At 43.8% G+C, this 22,568-nt stretch overlaps 1 protein-coding gene across 1 annotated transcript; it reads right to left on the bottom strand.

Moving 5' to 3' along the window:
- Window positions 1–6,847: 6,847 nt before the first annotated feature.
- LOC119329104 (probable protein NAP1) lies at window positions 6,848–19,375 on the bottom strand. Its single transcript, XM_037602105.1, has 24 exons — window positions 19,218–19,375; window positions 18,692–19,118; window positions 18,542–18,616; window positions 15,904–15,984; window positions 15,741–15,821; window positions 15,553–15,635; window positions 14,925–15,009; window positions 14,419–14,544; window positions 14,194–14,301; window positions 13,966–14,010; window positions 13,743–13,885; window positions 13,291–13,423; window positions 12,912–13,016; window positions 12,753–12,831; window positions 12,452–12,645; window positions 11,513–11,658; window positions 11,092–11,173; window positions 10,866–10,976; window positions 10,404–10,529; window positions 10,206–10,321; window positions 10,023–10,119; window positions 8,629–9,626; window positions 8,195–8,404; window positions 6,848–7,635 (listed from the first exon to the last, which is right to left on the bottom strand). Exons 2-24 carry the CDS (start codon window positions 19,058–19,060, stop codon window positions 7,155–7,157), a joined length of 4,074 nt encoding a protein of 1,357 aa, XP_037458002.1. The 5' UTR covers window positions 19,061–19,118; window positions 19,218–19,375; the 3' UTR covers window positions 6,848–7,154.
- Between the last annotated feature and the right edge of the window lie 3,193 nt (window positions 19,376–22,568).

The following is a 22,568-nucleotide window of genomic DNA, read 5'->3' on the forward strand; positions in this document are numbered from 1 at the left end:
TGATAAAGATCTTCGTAGAATATGTAGGAGCCAATATGAGCATCCAGGTTCCGCTATTGGTTATTGACCGGAGACGTGTCTCGGTCATGTCTACATAGTTCTCGAACCCGTAGGGTCCGCACGCTTAAAGTTCGGTGACGATTGTAATTAGGGTTTTTGTGTTTTGATGTACCGAAGATTGTTCGGTGTCCCAAATGTGATCACGGACATGACGAGGAGTCTCGAAATGGTCAAGACATAAAGATTGATATATTGGAAGCCTATATTTGGATATCGGAAACGTTCCGTACCGGGGGGGTTACCGGAACCCCCCGAGGGTTATTGGGCCTACATGGGCCCTAGGGAGAAGAGGAGGGCCGGCCAGGGCAGGCCGCGCGCCCCCTCCCCCCCTAGTCTGAATAGGACAAGGAAAGGGGGGCGGCGCCCCCCTTTCCTTTTTCTCCCTTCCCCCTTCCTTTTCCAACAAGGCAAGAGGGGGGAGTCCTACTCCCGGTGGGAGTAGGACTCCTCCAGGCGCACCCCTTGGGCCGGCCGCACCTCCCCCTCTCCCTCCTTTATATACGGGGGCAAGGGGGCACCCCATGACACAAGTTGATCTTCGTGAGCGTTCCTTAGCCGTGTGCGGTTCTCCCTTCCACCATATTCCACCTCGGTCATATCGTAGCGGTGCTTAGGCAAAGCTCTGCATCGGTAGAACATCATCACCGTCATCACGCCGTCGTGCTGACGAAACTCTCCCTCAACACTTTGCTGGATCGGAGCTCGAGGGACGTCACCGAGTTGAACGTGTGCAGAACTCGGAGGTGTCGTACGTTCGGTACTTGGATCGGTCGGATCGGGAAGACGTACGACTACTTCCTCTATGTTGTGTCAACGCTTCCGTTGCCAGTCTACGAGGGTACGTAGACAACGCTCTCCTCTCTTGTTGCTATGCATCACCATGATCTTGCGTGTGCGTAGGAAATTTTTTGAAATTACTACGTTCCCCAACAAGTAGTTCATCACTGAAATCAGTTCCAGTGATGCTTACACCAATTAGTGAGGAAGTTAATGATGATGATCATGAAAACTTCGGATCAAGTTACTACCGAACCTCGTAGGTCAACCAGAGTATGTTCCACACCAGAGTGGTACGGTAATCCTATTCTGGAGTTCATGTTACTTGACCATGACAAGCCTACGAACTATGAGGAAGCGATGATGAGCCCAGATTTCGCGAAATGGCTTGAGGCCATAAAATCTGAGATGGGATCCATGTATGAGAACAAAGTGTGGACTTTGGTTGACTTGCCCGTTGATCGGCAAGCCATAGAAAATAAATGGATCTTCAAGAGGAAGACGGACGCTGATAGTAGTGTTACTATCTACAAAGCTAGAATTGTCGCAAAAAGGTTTTCGACAAGTTCAAGGTGTTGACTACGATGAGAGTTTCTCATTCGTATCTATGCTTAAGTCTGCCCGAATCATGTTAGCAATTGCCGCGGTTTATGAAATCTGGCAAATGGATAAACAAAAATGCATTCCTTAATGGATTTATTAAAGAAGAGTTGTATATGATGCAACCAGAAGGTTTTGTCAATCCTAAAGGTACTAACAAAATATGCAAGCTCCAGCGATCCATCTATGGACTGGTGCAAGCATCTCGGAGTTGGAATATACGCTTTGATAAGTTGATCAAATCATATAGTTTTATACAGACTTGTGGTGAAGCCTGTATTTACAAGAAAGTGAGTGGGAGCATACAGAATTTCTGATAAGTATATATGAATGACATATTGTTGATAGGAGATAATGTAGAATTATTCTGCAAAGCATAAAGGAATGTTTGAAAGGATTTTTTCAAAGAAAGACCTCGGTGAAGCTGCTTACATATTGAGCATCAAGATCTATAGAGATAGATCAAGACGCTTGATAAGTTTTTCAGTGAGTACATACCTTGACAAGATTTTGAAGTAGTTCAAAATGGAACAGTCAAAGAAGGAGTTCTTGCCTGTGTTACAAGGTGTGAAGTTGAGTAAGACTCAAAACCCGACCACACAGAAGATAGAGAGAATGAAATTCATTCCCTATGCCTCAGCCATAGGTTCTATAAAGTATGCCATGCTGTGTACCAGACCTATTGTATACCCTGCCCTGAGTTTGGCAAGGGAGTACAATAGTGATCTAGGAGTAGATCACTGGACATTGGTCAAAATTATCCTTAGTGGAATAAGGATATGTTTCTCGATTACGAAGGTGACAAAAGGTTCATCATAAAGGGTTACGTCGATGCAAGTTTTGACACTGATCCAGATGACTCAAAGTCTCAAACTAGATACATATTGAAAGTGGGAGCAATTAGCTAGAGTAGCTCCGTGCAGAGCATTGTTGACATAGAAATTTGCAAAATACATACGGATCTGAATGTGGCAGACCCGTTGACTAAACTTCTCTCACAAGCAAAACATGATCACACCTTAGTACTCTTTGGGTGTTAATCACATAACGATCTGAACTAGATTATTGACTCTAGTAAACCCTGTGGGTGTTGGTCACATGTCGATGTGAACTATGGGTGCTAATCACATGGTGTTGTGAACTATTGGTATTAAATCACATGGCGATGTGAACTAGATTATTGACTCTAGTGCAAGTGGGAGACTGAAGGAAATATGCCCTAGAGGCAATAATAAAGTTATTATTTATTTCCTTATATCATGATAAATGTTTATTATTCATGCTAGAATTGTATTAACCGAAAACATAATACATGTGTGAATACATAGACAAACAGATTGTCACTAGTATGCCTCTACTTGACTAGCTCGTTGATCAAAGATGGTTATGTTTCCTAACCATAGACATGAGTTGTCATTTGATTAACGGGGTCACATCATTGGGAGAATGATGTGATTGACTTGACCCATTCCGTTAGCTTAGCACACGATCGTTTAGTATTCTGCTATTGCTTTCTTCATGACTTATACATGTTCCTATGACTATGAGATTATGCAACTCCCGTTTACCGGAGGAACACTTTGTGTGCTACCAAACGTCACAACGTAACTGGGTGATTATAAAGGTGCTCTACAGGTGTCTCTGGAGGTACTTGTTGGGTTGGCATATTTCGAGATTAGGATTTGTCACTCCGATTGTCGGAGAGGTATCTCTGGGCCCACTCGGTAATGCACATCAGTATAAGCCTTGCAAGCATTGCAACTAATGAGTTAGTTGCGGGATGATGTGTTACGGAACGAGTAAAGAGACTTGCCGGTAAAGAGATTGAACTAGGTATTGAGATACCGACGATCGAATCTCGGGCAAGTAACATATTGATGACAAAAGGAACAACGTATGTTGTTATGCGGTTTGACCGATAAAGATCTTCGTAGAATATGTAGGAGCCAATATGAGCATCCATGTTCCGCTATTGGTTATTGACCGGAGATGTGTCTCGGTCATGTCTACATAGTTCTCGAACCTGTAGGGTCCGCACGCTTAAAGTTCGATGACGGTTATATTATGAGTTTATGTGTTTTGATGTACCAAAGGAGTTCGGAGTCCCGGATGAGATCGGGGACATGACGAGGAGTCTCGAAATGGTCAAGACATAAAGATCGATATATTGGACGACTATATTTGGACATCGGAAAGGTTCCGAGTGATTCAGGTATTTTCGGGAGTACCGGGGAGTTACGGGAATTCGTATTGGGCCTTAATGGGCCATACGGGAAAGGAGAGAAAGGCCTCAAAGGGTGGCTGCACCCATCCCCATGGGCTGGTCCGAATTGGACTAGGGAGGGGGGGCGCCCCCTTCCTTCCTTCTCCTTTTCCCTTCCCTTTCCTTCCCTCCTACTCCTACTACTTGGAAGGGCTCCTAGTTCTACTAGGAAAGGGGGAATCCTACTCCCGGTGGGAGTAGGACTCCCCTAGGGCGCGCCATAGAGAGGGCCGGCCCTCCCCCTCCTCCACTCCTTTATATACGGGGGTAGGGGGCACCCCAAAGACACAACAATTGATCTCTTGATCTCTTAGCCGTGTGCGGTGCCCCCCTCCACCATAATCCACCTCGATCATATTGTAGCGGTGCTTAGGTGAAGCCCTGCGTTGGTAGAACATCATCGTCGTCACCACGCCGTCGTGCTGACGAAACTCTCCCTCAACACTCGGCTGGATCGGAGTTCGAGGGACGTCATCGAGTTGAATGTGTGCAGAACTCGGAGGTGTCGTGCGTTCGGTACTTGATCGGTCAGATCGTGAAGACGTACGACTACATCAACCGCGTTGTGATAACGCTTCCACTTTCGGTCTACGAGGGTACGTGGACAACACTCTCCCCTCTCGTTGCTATGCATCACCATGATCTTGCGTGTGCGTAGGAAATTTATTTGAAATTACTACGTTACCCAACAAGTCCAACAACCGCTGGCAGTTACACAGAATGCTCAACTCGTCGTCCCCCGTCTGTACTAGACCGCGTTCTGCGGCTATCGAACGCCCATCACGACCGATATGTTGACTCTGGCGGAGGGTATTTCGTCAGTTGCGGCGGCGGAGATGGGGTTGAGGGTGCCGGGGCATCAGCCACAGTCGGGCCGTGGATTTTGACGTCGCTGCCAAGGTTTTCTTCATATACTACGGCCAATCCAATGCACCTTTGGTCGGTGTGAGCACATCTGCAACAGTTGAATATTGGGCTGCCACGGCATGGGCGTGGATGTTGTTATTTCCGCCGGGGTTTAGTCTGGCATCCGCTCTCACTCCACCTCCGGTGGGACTCGCTCCATCAAAGGCGGTCCTACAACCGCTGGCAGTTACACAGAATGCTCAACTCGTCGTCCCCCGTCTGTACTAGACCGCGCTCTGTGGCTATCGAACGACCATCGACGACCGATATGTTGACTTTGGCGGAGGGTATTTCGTCAGTTGCGGCGGCGGAGATGAGAGTTGAGGGTGTCGGGGCATCAGCCACAGTCGGGCCGTGGATTTTGACGTCACTGCCAGGGTTTTCTTCATATACTACGGCCAATCCAATGCACCTTTGGTTGGTGTGAGCACATCTGCAACAGTTGAATATTGGGCTGCCACGGCATGGGCGTGGATGTTGTTATTTCCGCCGGGGTTTAGTCTGGTATCCGCTCTCGCTCCACCTCCGGTGGGACTCGCTCCATCAAAGGCGAACGTTGTAAGTGAACATGCTTCTTCGGTTGCACGTTAAGGATTTGATTTTAATGGTTATTTTTTGGCGGTTAGATTAGATTTTAGGCCTGATTTGAACTGCTAGCAATGTGCATGTGTAATTTGTGCGCTGATTCGATTAAATTTTAGGTTGACTTTGCATTGCTATGAATGTGCATTGTGCACTGATTGTGCATTCCTAGATTAGACACTCATCATAGCAATGTAGGTATGCTTGATATGTTTCATACATAGTCACTAATCATAGCAATGTGCTTGATATGCTTCATAGATAGGACTGATCATAGCAATGTTCTTGATATGCATCAATGTAGGGTCATAGCAATGTAGAGTCATACATATGTGCTTCAATGTAGGATAATACTCCCTTTGTAAAGTAATATAAGACTTTTTTGCGGGGTAATATAAGACCTTTTTAGATCGATATAAAAAACTCTTATATTACTTTACAGAGGGAGTAGCAATCTAGGATCATACCTATGGGCTTCAATGTAGGATCATAGCAATGTGCGTCATAAAATAGGCTTCATTTTGCTTGTGCTATGATATTGACCCTTGTTAGGCAGCGGCGTTGCCTTCGCCCGTAGGCCCAAGCCAGCCCCAGTTCTGCATGCAAATAAAAACGAGGAGGAAAAAAAGATCCATCTGCGAGTGGTTCGGCTTTCTTTTTCCTAAGCAAGGTCGAACCTCTTGTGAGTGAGAAATAAGTAGCTGGTAGGAAGCCTGGGAGTTTATTTCGTTGCGTATAGTGCAGGTCATGGAAATAGAGAATAATTATCATTCTGATTGAAGACCCTACTTTTCATTTTTCTTTGCATGATGTTGTGCCTGTGTACCGGTCTGTCCTCCCTAGCCTTTCTCGTTGTCCGAGGGCTTTCTAGTATGTGCTGAGAGGGTGGTTCCACATCCTCATGTCGCTTGCTGCGAGCCTAGGGTGTCAAACTTGAGCGCAGGTCCAAGAGTTCAGCACCGAGGTCGGTGTTGGGCGAGGCTAGAGTGGCTTCTGCTAGAATCACCTAGTCGGAGCCGGCGACATAGTCATCTTCAAGCTCTGCACTTTCGGCTTCAAGGTGAAGGTCTTCGAAAGGGGCAACTCCACTGTCAACCGGTACCGCTGCATTAAGCATAAGTTCTCAATGCCTTATGAAGTGATAGTATTGGTGTAAGTAGTATATGTTGATTTTTTTATAGTATTGGATTGACTGTCGTGAAACTGATGTTGATTAGGGGCATGTGATGCCCAAGACTTGTGCTATTTTGATGAGGGGCTCCAACCCCTCATTAGCAGGCACAAAAATGACCATGGATTCAATGCAGAGTACCAAACAATGTGGCCAAGCTAAGCCAGGCCACATATACAGGCAACCAAACAGGTCTTTGATCACCTAGCTCTAGTTAGAAAATAACCAAACAGGTCTTTGATGTAAATTTTGCTTTCGCATGGAGTTCTAGTAAGAAATTATTGCCATAGCTTATACTGCAGGTTTATTTGTATTAGCAGTTCGGTTCATTAGTTAATCCATGTTCAAGGAGATATATGGTTCATTAGTTAATCCACCGTTCAAGGAGATATATGGCTAGGGACAACCTTTTTCGGACTGAGGGAGTAGTTTTTAGAAGACCGCAAAATGCCCATATTATTACATAATTTAAAACAATTGACAGAAAATTAGCAAAACAGCAATTTTACAGTAAACATATACTAGGACATTTTTTCACACGCAAGTCGGCTCACATCAGTTTTCTGCTGACAGTCAAGCCTGAGTACCAACAAATATTACACACACGATTACATGGGTTACAACAGCACTAGGTACATGTACATACATCTCCCTCTGATGTCAAGCAATTAAAAACAACTACAAAAGAATGGGCATCTGCTCTAGCAAGATTCCATCGGCTCAGTACTAGATACAGCGCTTGCACTTTTGTGAAGGCAAGCACACAGAATGGTCCTGCAGTGAAAAAATGAAGGGCTATTTGTAGGACAGAGGGCCAGATCTTGACACAGCAAACCTTTGTAGTGAGCCCGCACCATGGCTTCCAGAGCTTGAACCCTCGACGAACTTCGCTTTCCTGCTCGCACCGTAGTCGAGTGGCCCAGAACGCCTCATACTTCGTAGCTGCCTCTCTCCGGTTCTTCGGTCCACTTCATAGCCGTCGTCGTGCTGGGAGCCAGATGAGCTGTGGTAGCCCGACTCGTAAGTGTGCGACCTGGGTGTTGTGTCCGATCGGTTCGGCCTCATTGATGGGGAAGCGTGCGCCAGAGAAATCAGAGGCGACTGCCTTGGGGATAGCTCCGTTGGTTCTGAACCCATTTGTGAAGCTCCGTACAGCTGGTGATAGATCGAACGCAGGATGGTGTAAGGTATGTGAGCTTCTAAGGTGCTCCTTGGGAGGTAGGGGGACAACTCACAGAGTTGATCAAGGAATATTAGCTTTGGAACGATGTGTGGTCTGCATTAAGATCATATAAAACCATCAAAAGTCGGCAAGGATCGGCTGTAAGCACTAAGTACATTGTAACCAACACAAACTACCAAACCATTAGCACACCGAAAATCTTGTTTGTCATAGTCAATAGATAGCATTTGAAACCAGGAAATTAAGAACCTCCTGCCCTCCAAAGCAACTGGAAGCAAAAAACCTCACCTACCTAGATGGTATTTAACGTATCAGATAGCAGTGATCTGGTTAGTTTTTGCATAAATGATTCTACTTAGGATTAGAACATGCATTAAAAAAAGTGTATCACCATCATGTTGGGCAGTATACCAGCAGCACCAAACGATATGCAAGTGTCTGGCTTTACACCTAGTATAGGTGCTACATCTAGTAAACCGTCAAACATGACTAGAATTCGACCAGATTCCAGCAGCAGTACTTGTATGACAATCCTAGCCAACCAAATGACGTGCGCACCAATTGACACAAAACAAGAGCACTAGATGTCTAATGTAAATCCATTTTACCTAGGATTGACTTTGAGACAAATAGGATAGATAAAGCACATTACCTGCTACTGTCATTCCATGAATCCAGGACAATCCCAGCAGATAATTTCACATACAGTTGCATAGCAGATTTAATATTTGATTCAGCTGAGGCACGGCTCAGCAATTCAGTCTCTTGAAGCTCATCTGTATGCCCATTTGAAAGAGAATTTATTCGCTGTTCCTTCGCCATCCTAGTGTATTCACTTCCTCCAACCACAGCACTAACACACCTGTGCAAACACAAGAGGGCAGTCATACCTTAATAGCCTCTACTAACTACTATGCAAGAACATTGTAAAATGTAACCAATATGAACCTACGAGAATCCTTAGGAAATTAGGCTTGTACATGTTAATCATATTATCGATGGAAGGGATATACATATTCTAGTTTCCAGCAAAAAAAATAGCCCTGCTGGAATCATATGAAACCAATAGGAATCAATTTTATTTACCTTGCTAGGCAGTGCAAATTGTTACTGAAACCACCTGTATTGACATCATAAACAGCACTGCTCCACATATTGGACACCATAAATGCAGAACAAAGATATGGAAGTAGGATCCAAGAATTATCACTAGCAGAAGTAGATTCTGCCAGAATTGAATGCACCCACTCGGCGTCATGTTTGTCACCAACACCAACACTGCTTGCAACCCTTCTCAATCTAATGATCTCGTTTTTATCAGGCGCCTCATCTGGCAACTGCATAGTCAATCCCTTGAGTAGAGAATATATAAGAGGTACTTTCTCTTCGAGGACTGCTCCGACAGCTTCTACCAACAGCTGACGGAAAGTTATTGCCTGCCCTGCCTGGATACAGAAGTCGGCCAACGCTTCAATATCAATTATCTGCCTTAGATTTGCATCTCTTTCAATCCTATCACCAGAATTTACACTTCCGGCCAGGCCTTCTAATGCATCACGATTGGACCTCAGTGCTGAATCGATACAATTTAACAGAGCAGAAGTATGTTCCCTTAGCATCTTATCCATTTTATCTATTCCATAACCACCAAAAAGACGAACAAGTGCTTTGAGTTCTCTTTTATCTGTAAATGATTCTGCTAAATATCCACCACCAATGGGCTGTGAGCTCCTGAAGCAACTATGAGTTGCATCAAAAACAACTCCGGTGCGAGATGCATCTCTTACTATGTTCTCGATGTACCAACTACATATTATCTCTATGGCAGATCCTCCTCCATTTGTCTCTACTGGTCTCTCAGATACTTGCAGGTTTGAGAACAGCCCAGTAAAACTTTCTGCTAGGAGCACTTCCCGTATACCTTCAGTAAGGTCCATACTGATATGCTGCTCTGCCAGATGGATGATGCTTAGGTGTCTTCTTAGGAGAGATTCTATGATTGATGGTCGCTGAAGGCAGTTATCAGTTCGAATCATGCTATGAAACCTTCTCCTGAAATTTCCTATGATGCAGTCTCTCATGTACTGTGAAATGTGAAGTAAAAAAAGTTAGTCAAACAAGGACACTTCCATATCTGCTGTCAGAAATAAATAACAGAAGCAATATTTTTTTTATTCTGGAAACAAAGACAAACATTAAGACGACCTTACAGAACAAGATAGTATTTGTGTTATGAGATCAGTTTCTTTTTCATCTTAAGATTATTATTTTACAGGAGAATAATAATATCACAGGTATCTTCACAACAACAGAAAGGCTACTGTAAAGTAAAGATAGACTGTCACATCAAAATCTCCTTCGTTTCAACCATAAAAAGAGACAACTCAAGCACATCTTTGGTGTAAGAAGAAGTGATAAATGATGCGTGTACTGTCTGTTAGCAAAATAAACAAAAATAGAGAAGCATAAATTGTACAAACCTCCCGGAGAACAAAAACATGGTTGAGAACACAAATAGGCTCCATGTCATTTAGCACAGAACATAGACTTGTCAGCCTTTGCATAGCAGCTTCCAGCCTGTTTTCATACATCGACAATTAAAGTTGAAGTTACGGAAACCCCATAGTATTCAAATAATGATAGGAAGTAGCAAACTGACTGACATCTTAACTGAAGAACTATTATCAGGATAGCTCTCATTCCCTGGTGCTGACAACCCTGGAACAGCTTTGACTCTTGTTACATTATTCAATCGTAGAGCTGCTTGTTCCGGCGAAAGCTGAAGAGTTTGGAAGTGAGGGTGTTAAGTAAGCAGCCTACATAAAGCTGAAACTATCAATATGAGCTCAGAAATTCTCTACCTGCATCTCCAGTGAGCCAAATCCACCTTCTGAATCAAGAATATTTATCAAACCTTCCAATCCACCCATGATAGACTCAATAAGGGATTCAACATATGAGATAGAATCTCTGCCAATTTTGTTAACCTGTTATAATATTCAGTAGTCAATATTTCAGACAAGAGAGGTGTGGTACATATAGTGGAGGAATCTTAGCATACATTAGAATCATAGTAGAACTGTGTATGGAATTATTGATGTCCATGACAATCTAAAGTCTATGTATCAGAACAGGTAAGTTGCTCGCTTTTGTATCAACAAGTAAGGCACTATTAAGGCCCATCTGTTGAAGCAAAGATCCACTGTGATGGTGGCCTTATCCTTTCACAATTCGTCATAGCTGGCCATTTTGCAAAAGCGCATCTTCACATTGTATTAAGCATCATAATACTGCACAATAACATAATGAGTTAAAATACAAACCTCTTCAGGAATAATTGCAGAAGCACATTCTGGAAAACTGCAAGCTGCTCCCAGCCATGCACAACAGTGTTGTGGACGGCCTTCTGGACCAAACATTGTGTTTCTGAAGACCTGCAAGATTCCAGCAAAATTCAACTAGTTATCGCCAAAAAAGTAAAGCTACTTGGAAGGAAAGAAAATTGCAAATATAATAATAGCATGGCAAACGTAAGCAAAATACACTTACAGTTGTGAGATGCTGATGATAAAAGTACAGTTTTTTAAGACTTCCATGTTTGGAAAGTTGGCTCTCAAGTTCGTCCACACATCTGTAAAAGAAGTTCATTCTAGTGAGATACAGCTTTGCAGAAGAATTATATCTCAGCATCTGCATTTCTTGTGGAAGGAACTAGCGAATTTACTACCAAAAGATTAGTACCAGAGCAACACGAAGATGGATGGATGTTAGGAAAAAACAGCTATTACCATATTATGTGGATTAGCACTAGCTTGTCATGATTATTAAATTATTTGTAGCAGTGAAAGAGATTCAGATAATTCAGGAAAATTATGGCATTCCCGTAAGTATTAGTAGTTAGCTAACAAAAATTGCAGCATCTTTGTCAAGATATTGAATTATTCAATTCAAAACGGCAACTTTCGATCACCTTGACCAACTGTATGCAGCATTGCCTTCTGAGACCAGGCCCTCCTTCCCAGTAGACATGGTGGCCTTCTCCAAGTGCCTTATATTTATCGAGGATCGTGAAGATGTGACAATCATCAAAATGGATAGCCAGTGCTTGCGCAAATCCTGCACCGTCGGATTAATAAGTTTAACAAATCCTATAATTAAACTCTATGAAATATTTAGCATATGTATGCATACAGTTAGTTACACCGGTTTCCTTGCCAAAGTTGCAAGTACTGATATTCCACTTGTTAATCTATTGAATGATCCATATAATAGTTATGAAAAAGTGCACCAATCACCTAGCCGCTCCCCTATGCACCGCTCTCTGTTTTAGTTGTGTCTCTATTGCTTTTTAGGGTTTACAGCAAGCAGTGGATAATGGTGTGTATTTTCACCATTTATTTACATACAATGATCAGGATGTACTCAACCAACCCAGGAAAACATGATTAAAATGATAAGACCATTAACAGATAAAAAAGGGGGAAATAGTTATCTGCAAATGAGAAAAATGTACTCAAAGACAAGCATGTGAACTTTCTATGCGCAGACCACAACAACAGGACTCTAGGAGAAAACTATACCGTCGGCATGTATGTTGAAGTGAACTCCATTAAATTCATGCCCACTAGAAAATATTGAAGCATAAGCAGAGACATAAAAACTGGGAAAAATTGTCAGGACACTGAAACTTTCTGATTGTGCATCAAGTTGGTTATTTACTCGAACTGCAGGTGTGTGGAAAAACTAGTAACAGAAAACTGAACACAAAATTGTGTGCCTGCAAATATGTGCCTGCATGTTTGTGTATGTGTGCCCATCAATTATACAAGTTAAACTTTAATAGTGTTACCCTGTTAGCCCATGTGGCCAACCTGCATAATTAACAAAATGACCTCACGGAAACACTCACAGTTAAGTCACAAGTAATAGCAGGCACATTCTCCCCCTGAGGTTTTGGAATGTTCTCCAGACAATGGAGAACTTGCTGGAACAGGCCCTTCAGTGTAGCATCTAGATCAAGAGCAACCATGCCTGGGGTACCAAGTAAGAACCGTATTCTTCCAGCAGAAGATGATAAGTACGATAACGCATAGCCTTTTATTGCTGCAAAGATAACAAAGTAAAGAGTGTGATAAGGATCACTGTCTTATATGTAAGTTACACTGAAAAGGGAGGGGAGGGGACTCAAACAGAAACAGGTCTGGCAGAACCTGCTATATATTTACGGACCAGGCAACAAAGTTTGCCCATTCCATCTAATATGAAACCAATGGTTGCGTCAGTTGCATCCTGAAAGATTTTATGACAAAGTTAGAAAGGAAGGAAACAAAGGTTGAGGCCTCCAATACAAAATAAGTAAAATCACTAACAATGTCAACAGTTCTCCCTCGAGTAGATTTTGATGATGCAATCCCTACGTGTTGGAAGTACCAAACCACCTCACATTGTGCCAAAGCAAGAGCAGAAAATACCATCTGCAAGAATTTCGGGGTCATGAGATTATCACTGACAACTGGCCTGAATTTAGCTCATTTATATAGCCCCTTTATAAATCCAGTTAATTCATATAGGCTTTCATCCTAAGGAACAATTCTTGGCTTCTCTCAATCACTAGGACATGGAAGTGTTAACACTCGAATAGACTAATATCAAAAACAACGTCAAGATATCGTTCAATGTTAATATCAGAAATATGGTATATTTCCTTTGCAAGCTTATGTGTTACGACAGAGAGAGAAGGTACCAAACCTGAATATTGGGCGCCAGGAGGCTAGGTTGATCTGTGAAAAACAATACCATCCTTCCAACTTCCTGCTTAAGAAGAATTCTCCTTTCATGATGTATAGCATCACATGTCACCAATGCTTGCTCGTGCACTTCCCTGCAGGAAGTCGACACGACACAGAGATAGGTGTGAGGAAAAAGGAAATGCTAGGAGGGAGGAAATCTTTACTTGGGAAGAGAAAATAATCCCCTGAGGAAGGTCAAAACAGTCCACCAAAAATATTTTGCCTCTTATGCAAAGAGGATCTATGGACTTGTGACAAACGGAAACAAACAGGAATATGCAAAGAGGATGTCATCTTGTGAGAGATGGTAAATGCCTCAAATTACGCCAAATCCCTTTCTGTTTCAAGCTATCTCAGAGCAGAGGTAAAAGTAGACGAGATGAGATCATGAAATTGTGAAGAACGACATACGTTAACATCTTCTCAACCTGCTTTGCAATATTGTATTCCATATCAGCTTCCTTTTGTTTAGTACGTCCAGATTTAGCCATTCTCTTTGATTCTAAAACTTTTGGAAGGACATAATGTTGATAGTTCTCGTGAAGTAAGATGTACTGCAGAAACAAACGAAAGCTTAAATTATTATATCAAACAACAAAAACTAACAGTAGCCATCACATGAACATTGATTCACCTCATCTCTGAACAGAGGGAGTACTAAGTTCTCTTTAAGAACAACCTGAATAATACAAAAAAAATATTTATAAGATGCTAAGACACAACATAAGTAGTATCATGATAAAGTTCTCTAGACAAATAAGAATGAGTATAAACCATGAAACGTCATATCAACTTTCAGTTTGCATGTGTCCAGCACATTTCAGAAACACAACAAATAACAGAAGAAGAGCATAGAATGTACCATCGCAACATCTATACTGGTCACCCGAAGTAGTTCATCAGGGCAAACAAGATATCCAAGAAGAACCCATTCATGATATGACGTCACATTAGCTAGATCTTGGGCCCTCTGGCAAGAAACAGAATGATGTTATGACTCTAGTTTAAATACCTATTCTTTTATTGTATTTGGACACAAGGAAAGTGCATGTATTCATTTCTAGTCAATGTCAGTGAAACAACTAACCATGGGATGAGCAGAGTTCGTAAGGATGTCAGGATACCGCGGATGAAATGGACTGAGGAATCCTTCATTTCTTAACTTTTTTGTATCAGTTGAAAGAAAGATAATTGGGCCAACAGCCTCTAGAACCTGAGGAGCAAAATAATTTAGTCAAAGCGTGTAAGAGTCAACACAAAGTAACACATATGTGCAATAAAAGTACAATAGCAGAGAAAAATAAAATCAAATGCTGAACACATTGACGGAAAGAATGACGGCTAACATGAACAAATCACGGAAGAACGAAACCAAACAGGACATATAATATATCAAAACAACCCTGACTGTCACTCTAAAACAGTATCTGCAATGCCTTTCACAATCATGGACTTGTAACCTTAGTGATAGAAGAAATCTTTATTGAAAAAAGTGGTAGAAGAAGTACACTTGCATGGTGAACATTTTATAGTAACTCGTGAAGCTTCACTTCCTAGTTATTATTATTGGAATGTACAAGCAGATGGTATCACCTCGCCAATACGCGGGCTCACAAAATTTAGATCCTCGTGCAATCCCTTGACAGGTGGATCATAAGAATCTACAAACTGAACCAATCTGTGTATAATAAAATAATCAAAATTAGTTAAAAGTTGACTAAAAAGGAATTTTGCTCAGTTAGCATGACAGATTTGGTGAAACGGACCCAACAATAAATGTCACTGAGATCCAATTCAATAGAAAATTAGCAAGTGCATAAGTTGCATTCTTAACCATCATAAGATTAATATATTGAAAAACAAGCACCGCTAATGATTCGTAAAAAGATTCATACGTGTACAGTTGCAGATAAACTAAAGAAGTGTTAGCAACTCAGGACTGAGAAGTTAGTACATTCTGGCTTTCAAATTTTGAATTAAATTACTGCATTGCCAACATGTTGTTTTTAACTTCAGAAGTAATCAATTATCATGCACAGGTACAATATTTGAGCAATTATAAAGTTTATATATATCCTGTATGTAGTACAACAATATTAGCACGTGAACCAAACAAATGATTTAAGCCAATTAGGAAACAAATACGGCATATACAAAAAGGCTTTGAAAGGTGGTGAGCACTTGTATTTACTAGTACAACCTAGCACCCTTACCACCTTACCGATGATAAAACTCACAATCACGTCCACCCTTTAGCATGACGTGCAAGATGTTGTAAACCTGGAGGATCATCTTTCTTGGTATCTATGAATTAGAACACCAGGCAGTTGTTACTGCAGACGAAACAGGTACAGAATATCCAGAGCCATTACATATTTCAATCAAGGATGGGATTAAGGTCATAATTACCTTGTCCGAGAAAAGGTTGACTCTCACAAATGAGCAAATTAGATCCATAAAAGCATGAAGAATTAAAGAGTTCTGATGGGGCTGCGAAAAATAGTGCAAATGCCATTATTTACAGATGCAGAGATGATAAGAAGTTACTTTGACCAAGACTGTGTTTCCTTACCAGCAATGTTATGACCGTACTACTTAGATCCAAAATTAGTCGCAGAACTTGTTCACGAAATTCCAACAAATCAAGAAGCAGCTAGTGGTGTGAAAAAAATTAGTCAAATGTGAAAATAAGAATAGAAGTATACTGCATGTGAGCACTGTCTTTTTTTCAATGTAAAAAATGCAATATAATGTAGTATATTATTGTACTAAAGATCAATTTCCTCTGGACATATTATTCTGAAATAGAATAGTTAACAGAATATAGCACCATTTTCAAGCTGATACTAACTTGTAGTTGGATCGCACTACAAGAGACGTGTCCGTCCAGGACAGCAGCAAGCTTTTGCAGGCATTAATTAGCTAGTAGTTTGGCTCTTACGTTTGCAGCCTGAATTGTGTTAGGAAACTTGTGGTTGCAAGTTGCAACTTCTTTATAAGGAGAGGATCGTAATCAATGAAAAGGCAAGCAATAGGGTTATCATCTGTCTACTACCTCGTGCTTCTCTCCTACGCCAGCACCCCTCTCCTATGTGCATGCTATTCTAGACACCACTGCATCTACCGCGGCTAGCTGGCGGCGAGGCTACAAGCTAAAGCAGCCTGTTCACCACAACTATCTCCTGAGATCTTGTACTGGTCATGATAATTCCAGTTACGGAACCAACCAAAGTTTGACCAGTATTTTGGAAGACTTTTGGAAATCATCAATGTAACTCAAAATTTCTCCATGATTTGTATGGTTATTGATTGAAGGTCAAGGAGATTTAGGGGCAACCGACATAATTATGGTACCAAAAAATACTCTAGTGGAGCATTGTTCTCATCTCTGACTAATACAATGGAAAATAATAAGGACTTAAGGAGGTTGGAACTATAGATCTATGTCAATGTAATTCCATTTTTACAAGTCCCAACGAGGATGCCCGATTACAGGAGTGCAGAATACAGTTATAAAGCCCTATGTCAATGTAATTCCAGTTTTACAAGCCGGGGCAGCCTTAGGTCATCTACTATATCACTAAGCTCCCTAGAATTGGAGGCCTCTCATTAAATTGAGGTCACCAATTTGAAATTGGGTCACTGATTTTGACCGAGTCAACAATCTCTCACTCAATTCTTTTAATTGAGAATGCTCTATAATTTTGGGCCTCTCTTATTCAAATGAGAAATTCAATATTGAATTTGGTTCATGATCTTGACTGGGTCAACAATTTTCAAATCAATCAAAAGCAACCGGTCTATAAAACCATACCAATCCCGCGCACCCTCACCAATTAGAAAAAAGAAGCGCCAACATTTGACACTGTAGCACCAATATAGTACATGCAGTCATCGACGCAGAAAAATTCTCCACATAAATATAAGTTGATTAGTAGACAAACAAAATCACACTACGGAAAGGCCCATCGAAACACCACATCATATGAATAAAAAAACACACACTCCATCATCTTTCCCACTAACCAAACCAAATACTCCATCTGTTTCAAAATATATGGTGTACTACTTCCGTCCTGGTTTATTGGTCCCCTACGTATTTTGTGCCAAATTTTGAACTTAGATTTAACTAACAAAATGTTAATGCATGTCACCAAAAATAGCATCATTGAAACCTATGTACAAATATGAATCCAAGGATATAATTTTTGGTCACATGCATTCATATTTCGTTAGTTAAATGTACGGTCAAAGTTTTACACAAAATACAAAGGGAACCAATAAAACAGGACGGAGGTAGTATTCATTTATGGAAAAGTCAAATTCTTTTAACTTTGACCAAGTTCAGAGCCAAAAATATCAACATCCACAATAGTACTACAACAACAACAACAAAGCCTTTAGTCCCAAACAAGTTGGGGTAGGCTAGAGGTGAAACCCATAAGATCTCGCAACCAACTCATGGCTCTGGCACATGGATAGCAAGCTTCCACGCACCCCTGTCCATAGCTAGCTCTTTGGTGATACTCCAATCCTTCAGGTCTCTCTTAACGGACTCCTCCCATGTCAAATTCGGTCTACCCCGCCCTCTCTTGACATTCTCCGCACGCTTTAGCCGTCCACTATGCACCGGAGCTTCTGGAGGCCTGCGCTGAATATGCCCAAACCATCTCAGACGATGTTGGACAAGCTTCTCTTCAATTGGTGCTACCCCAACTCTATCTCGTATATCATCATTCCGGACTCGATCCTTCCTCGTGTGGCCACACATCCATCTCAACATACGCATCTCCGCCACACCTAACTGTTGAACATGTCACCTTTTAGTCGGCCAACACTCAGCGCCACTCAACATCCACAATAGTACTAAGTAAATGAAATATGAAAATTCATTTCATGATGAATCTAAAAATCTGATTTGATATTATGGATATTGATATATTTCCACACAAATGTGGTTAAACTTAAAGAGGCTTGACATTTCAAAAAAACTAATACACCTTATATTTTGAAATAGATGGAGTAAAAAAATTATGAAAACCCAATGACATCAATGACGCAGCAAAGCGCGCCCAACTCTTCTAGTATATATATAAAGCAAAATATATCCTACCAGACCGCAGCACTAAATTGATACGTCAACAGAACAGAACAAAACTTGTTTACCCTGCTGATACAATTAATTGTTAATCTCGGTAGTTGGCGCATACCATGATCCATTGCTCTAGCTTTTGCATGTAACCTTCTGCGTTTTCATTCAAAGCATCAAGAGCAAACTTGTCTACCTGAAAAAGCATAGTGCCATAAGATTGAGCAAATTCCAGGTTGAGAGAGTACATCCGGGTGGTCGAGACACTTGCCTTTTCAAGCTGCAGCTTGTTGGGATGCTCAGGAAATTTCTTGGACAAGGTGATGCAAATTTTCGGGAAATTCGGCATAACACCAGCTTTCCAAAATGCCTCCGAGAATGTGTGCGTGTTTGGATCTGGGTAGTCCAGGATGCTGTTGAGCCTGTACATCTTGGCCAGCAGCCCTTCCGCGACCTTGGAGAGCTGAACCACTGGCTCCATCTGAAGGTGCCTCTGGCCACTCGATGAGGGCTGAGGCCCGTCAACGCCCATGGTCCTCCAGCTTGCTGACGCCGAGGGAGAAGACTCCTCGGCGGTCAGGTATTCCGACCACCGGGGCACGCTGTCCACCTCCTTGGATTTGAACGAAACGTGCGCCATCTCCTGTTGGGAGGGCAATTGCCGGTCCGCCGCGCCTGCCACCGAGCTTTCTGCCCAACTGACTCCGATTACCAAAACCTTGTCATGAATTATGCATTTTCCTTTAGGAGATCCAGGCTCCAACGAATCCGTTGGAAGAGCAAGCGAGCGAGCTCACCTGGCAGACGCACGCCTGTACGGAGGCCGGTGGCTTGCTCAGTGGAGCAGAGATCTCGCCGCCATTGCGAAGAAGCAGCTCCGTCGCTCTCGGATGGCTCTCCTCTGCTTCTCCTGAATGGGGGAGCAGTACGAGCAGTACAGCGACCTTACCCTTCTTTTACCCTTTTTTTTTATGCTTCGTCTTTACTCCTACGCATGACTCGAAGGACCGTGGGCCCGAAGTTCTTGACTGCGTTTGGTGAGCGGCAGGGGGCATGACAAAAGGCCCGGATCTGGCCTGTAGCAGAGGATAATTTCAACCTCGCCGGTCCACAAACCCAAACCCAAACCCTCTTCCTTTGAATTTCTTCACTTTGACATTCAAAGCACTGGGCAGAAATCACATTGTATCAGCATCCGCAAGGACCATAGCAATGCTTTGTTTTAATTAAACAGTTGGATTCCCCTTGTCCACCAGTTTTGAGTCGACTGTTCCATGCTCGGGGAAAGCCCCCGAAGGGGCGATTCCCGGTCCGTCCCCCCATCGGCACGCGGCGACCCGCTCTCGCCGCGTGAGCAGCTCGAGCAATCCGCCGACAGCCAACGGGTTCGGGGCCGGGACCCCCGAGCCCAGTCCTCAGAGCCAATCATTTTCCCGAAGTTACGGATCCGTTTTGCCGACTTCCCTTGCCTACATTGTTTCATTGGTCAGAGGGTGTTCACCTTGGAGATTTGATGCGGTTATGAGTATGACCGGGCGTGAACGGTACTAGTTCCCCTAGGGTTCCACCTATCCTTTGGCGATCGTGCCGGAGTCCACGTAAATTCTCCCCGGCCGCCGGTCTTCTCTGGTCGTCGGTGAGATCTACCTTCTCCCGTCGTGTGTGCGCGCGTGCATGGCGGAACCAACGATCCAGGTGCAAGGAGGGAAGGAAGGAACGATAGCGGAGGCAGTAGCGATGGCGACGGCGGACCGGCCGAGCGGATCAGGGCTGGCGAAGGGGGTGAGGAAGAGGCTAGGAGGAAGGGGAGGCAGGATCAAAGCTCACAGGACGTGCGGAATCAATCTGAGGGGTACGAGGAGGAGTATGGCGATTACCATGGCCTCGAACCAGATCTGGAGGACCAATTCGCGAGGATGAAACTACATTGTAGGGAGGAGAAAGAGCTTGATTTCTCGGAGGAAGTGGATGAACTCATAAAGGATGTGCACTGGCTGGCTCTCTTTCGTGTACACACCACGAAACCTTTTAGTCATGCTGCACTTATGTCACAGATGCGTAATGCTTGGGTGGCGGCACAGTGGGGTTACCTTCAATGTCAAAGGCCCTAACTTATTTTTAGTTCAATGTCATTGCTTGGGAGATTGGAGGAAGATTATGGATGGAGGGCCATGGCTGTTTAGGAGGGCTCTGGTGGTGCTCCAAGAATACGACGGGTTTTCAGATGTCAAGGGATATAGACTAAACAAGATCCCGGTTTGGGCTAGAGTGAAGGGACTGCCTGATGGCCTTACGAGGAAGAGAGAGCTGGCGGAGAAAGTTGCTGCCAAGGTGGGTGATCCACCGTTCACTGTGATCATGAATGAGGGAAGAATCAACCCAGCTAGTACCCTCCGTGTTAGGGTTTATGTGGATGTCAACATCATGCTGGTCTGTTTTGTACCAATAACCTTGAAGGAGTATAAGAGGTACGGTGTCTACTATGAGAAGCTGCCAGATTTCTGTTTTGCATGTGGAAGAATGGGCCACCTAGCTCATGAGTGTGGTGACAGGGTGCATGACCCGAATACTTTTGAATGGGGGGAGTGGTTGCTTTGGGAGCCAGAGGGGCCAACAGTTCAAGGTTTAGGGGGCGAGGTAGAGGTGATGGAGGAGGCAAAGGTAGAGGGAGGGATGCTGTTAGAGGGGATAGAGGAGGTAGAGGAGGAAGGGGTCCGGTGGGTGGAAGAGGGAGAGGTGATTACAGTGAGGGGGCGTTTGCTGCTGATGCACAGCGAACGAAGAGGGATGGCATGGAGTTTGATGCTAGGGGCCAGATCGGTGAAGAGGGAGGTGAGAACGGAGCTCGTAAACGGCTGGTGGCGGCGGATGGAAGCGTAAATATTAGGGGCCATCCGGTCCCAAATTTAGCTGGCAAAGTGGCAGGGTTGGTCATACGCATTGAGGGCGCTACCTCTTCAGGCGCCAACGATCCGGCGTCAACGCCAGAGAAGGTTCAGGTGGTGAAGCGGAGGAAGCAAGATGAAGGTATGGTTGTGGATGGAATGGAGCTCAGATCTCAGGCGGCCTCCGGTGAGGAGGACAACCTAGCCCAATGAGGACCATGTGTTGGAACTGTCGAGAAATTGGCAGCCCTGCGACAGTTCGTGAGCTCCGCGGTCTTGTGGAGGCTAGTGCACCGTCGCTACTATGCATTGTTGATGTTGGGGAACATAGTAATTTTAAAAAAAATCTACGCACAAGCAAGTTCATGGTGATGCATAGCAACGAGAGGGGAGAGTGTTGTCTACGTACCCTCGTAGACCGAAGCGGAAGCGTTGACGCAACGTAGAGGAAGTAGTCGTACGTCTTCCTGGTCCAACCGATCCAAGCACCGTTACTCCGGCACCTCCGAGTTTTTGGCACACGTTCAGCTCGATGATGCTCCCCGGGCTCCGATCCAGCAAAGCTTCGGGGAGGAGTTCCGTTAGCACGACGGCGTGGTGACGATCTTGATGTTCAACCATCGCAGGGCTTCGCCTAACCACTGCTACAATATGACCGAGGTGGAATATGGCGGAGGGGGGCACCGCACACGGCTAAGGAACAATCACGAAGATCAACTTGTGTGTTCTAGGGTGCCCCCTGCCCCCGTATATAAAGGAGCCAAGGGGAGGGGGCGGCCGGCAAAGGAGGGCGCGCCAAGGGGGAGTCCTACTCCCACCGGGAGTAGGACTCCCTTCTTTCCTAGTTGGAGAAGGAGAAGTGGGAAAGAGGAGGAAGAGGGAAAGGAAAGGGGGGGCGCCACCCCCCTCTCCTTGTCCTATTCGGACTAGGGAGGGGAGGGGCGTGCGGCCACCTCTTGCCTCCTTTCCTCTTCTTCCTTAGGGCCCATGTAGGCCCAATAACCCCTGGGGGGTTCCGGTAACCCCCCGGTACACCGGTAAAATCCCGATTTCACCCGGAACGATTCCGATATCCAAATATAGGCTTCCAATATATCGATCTTTATGTCTCGACCATTTCAAGACTCCTCGTCATGTACATGATCACATCTGGGACTTCGAACAACCTTCGGTACATCAAAATACATAAACTCATAATGAAACTGTCATCGTAACGTTAAGCGTGCGGACCCTACGGTTCGAGAACAATGTAGACATGACCGA

Source organism: Triticum dicoccoides, chromosome 7A, assembly GCF_002162155.2.
Source record: "Triticum dicoccoides isolate Atlit2015 ecotype Zavitan chromosome 7A, WEW_v2.0, whole genome shotgun sequence".
In the NCBI taxonomy this organism is placed as follows: Eukaryota; Viridiplantae; Streptophyta; class Magnoliopsida; order Poales; family Poaceae; genus Triticum; species Triticum dicoccoides.

Bases quoted from the DNA above. Each gene is read 5' to 3' on its own strand.
- LOC119329104 (XM_037602105.1), bottom strand. From the start codon at position 19,060: ATGGCGCACGTTTCGTTCAAATCCAAGGAGGTGGACAGCGTGCCCCGG. The intron at 15,636-15,740 runs GTAATTATGACC...TCTAATTCATAG, and splicing joins TCAACCTTTTCTCGGACAAG to ATACCAAGAAAGATGATCCT. The intron at 11,174-11,512 runs GTGATCGAAAGT...CTTCTTTTACAG, and splicing joins GCTGCATACAGTTGGTCAAG to ATGTGTGGACGAACTTGAGA.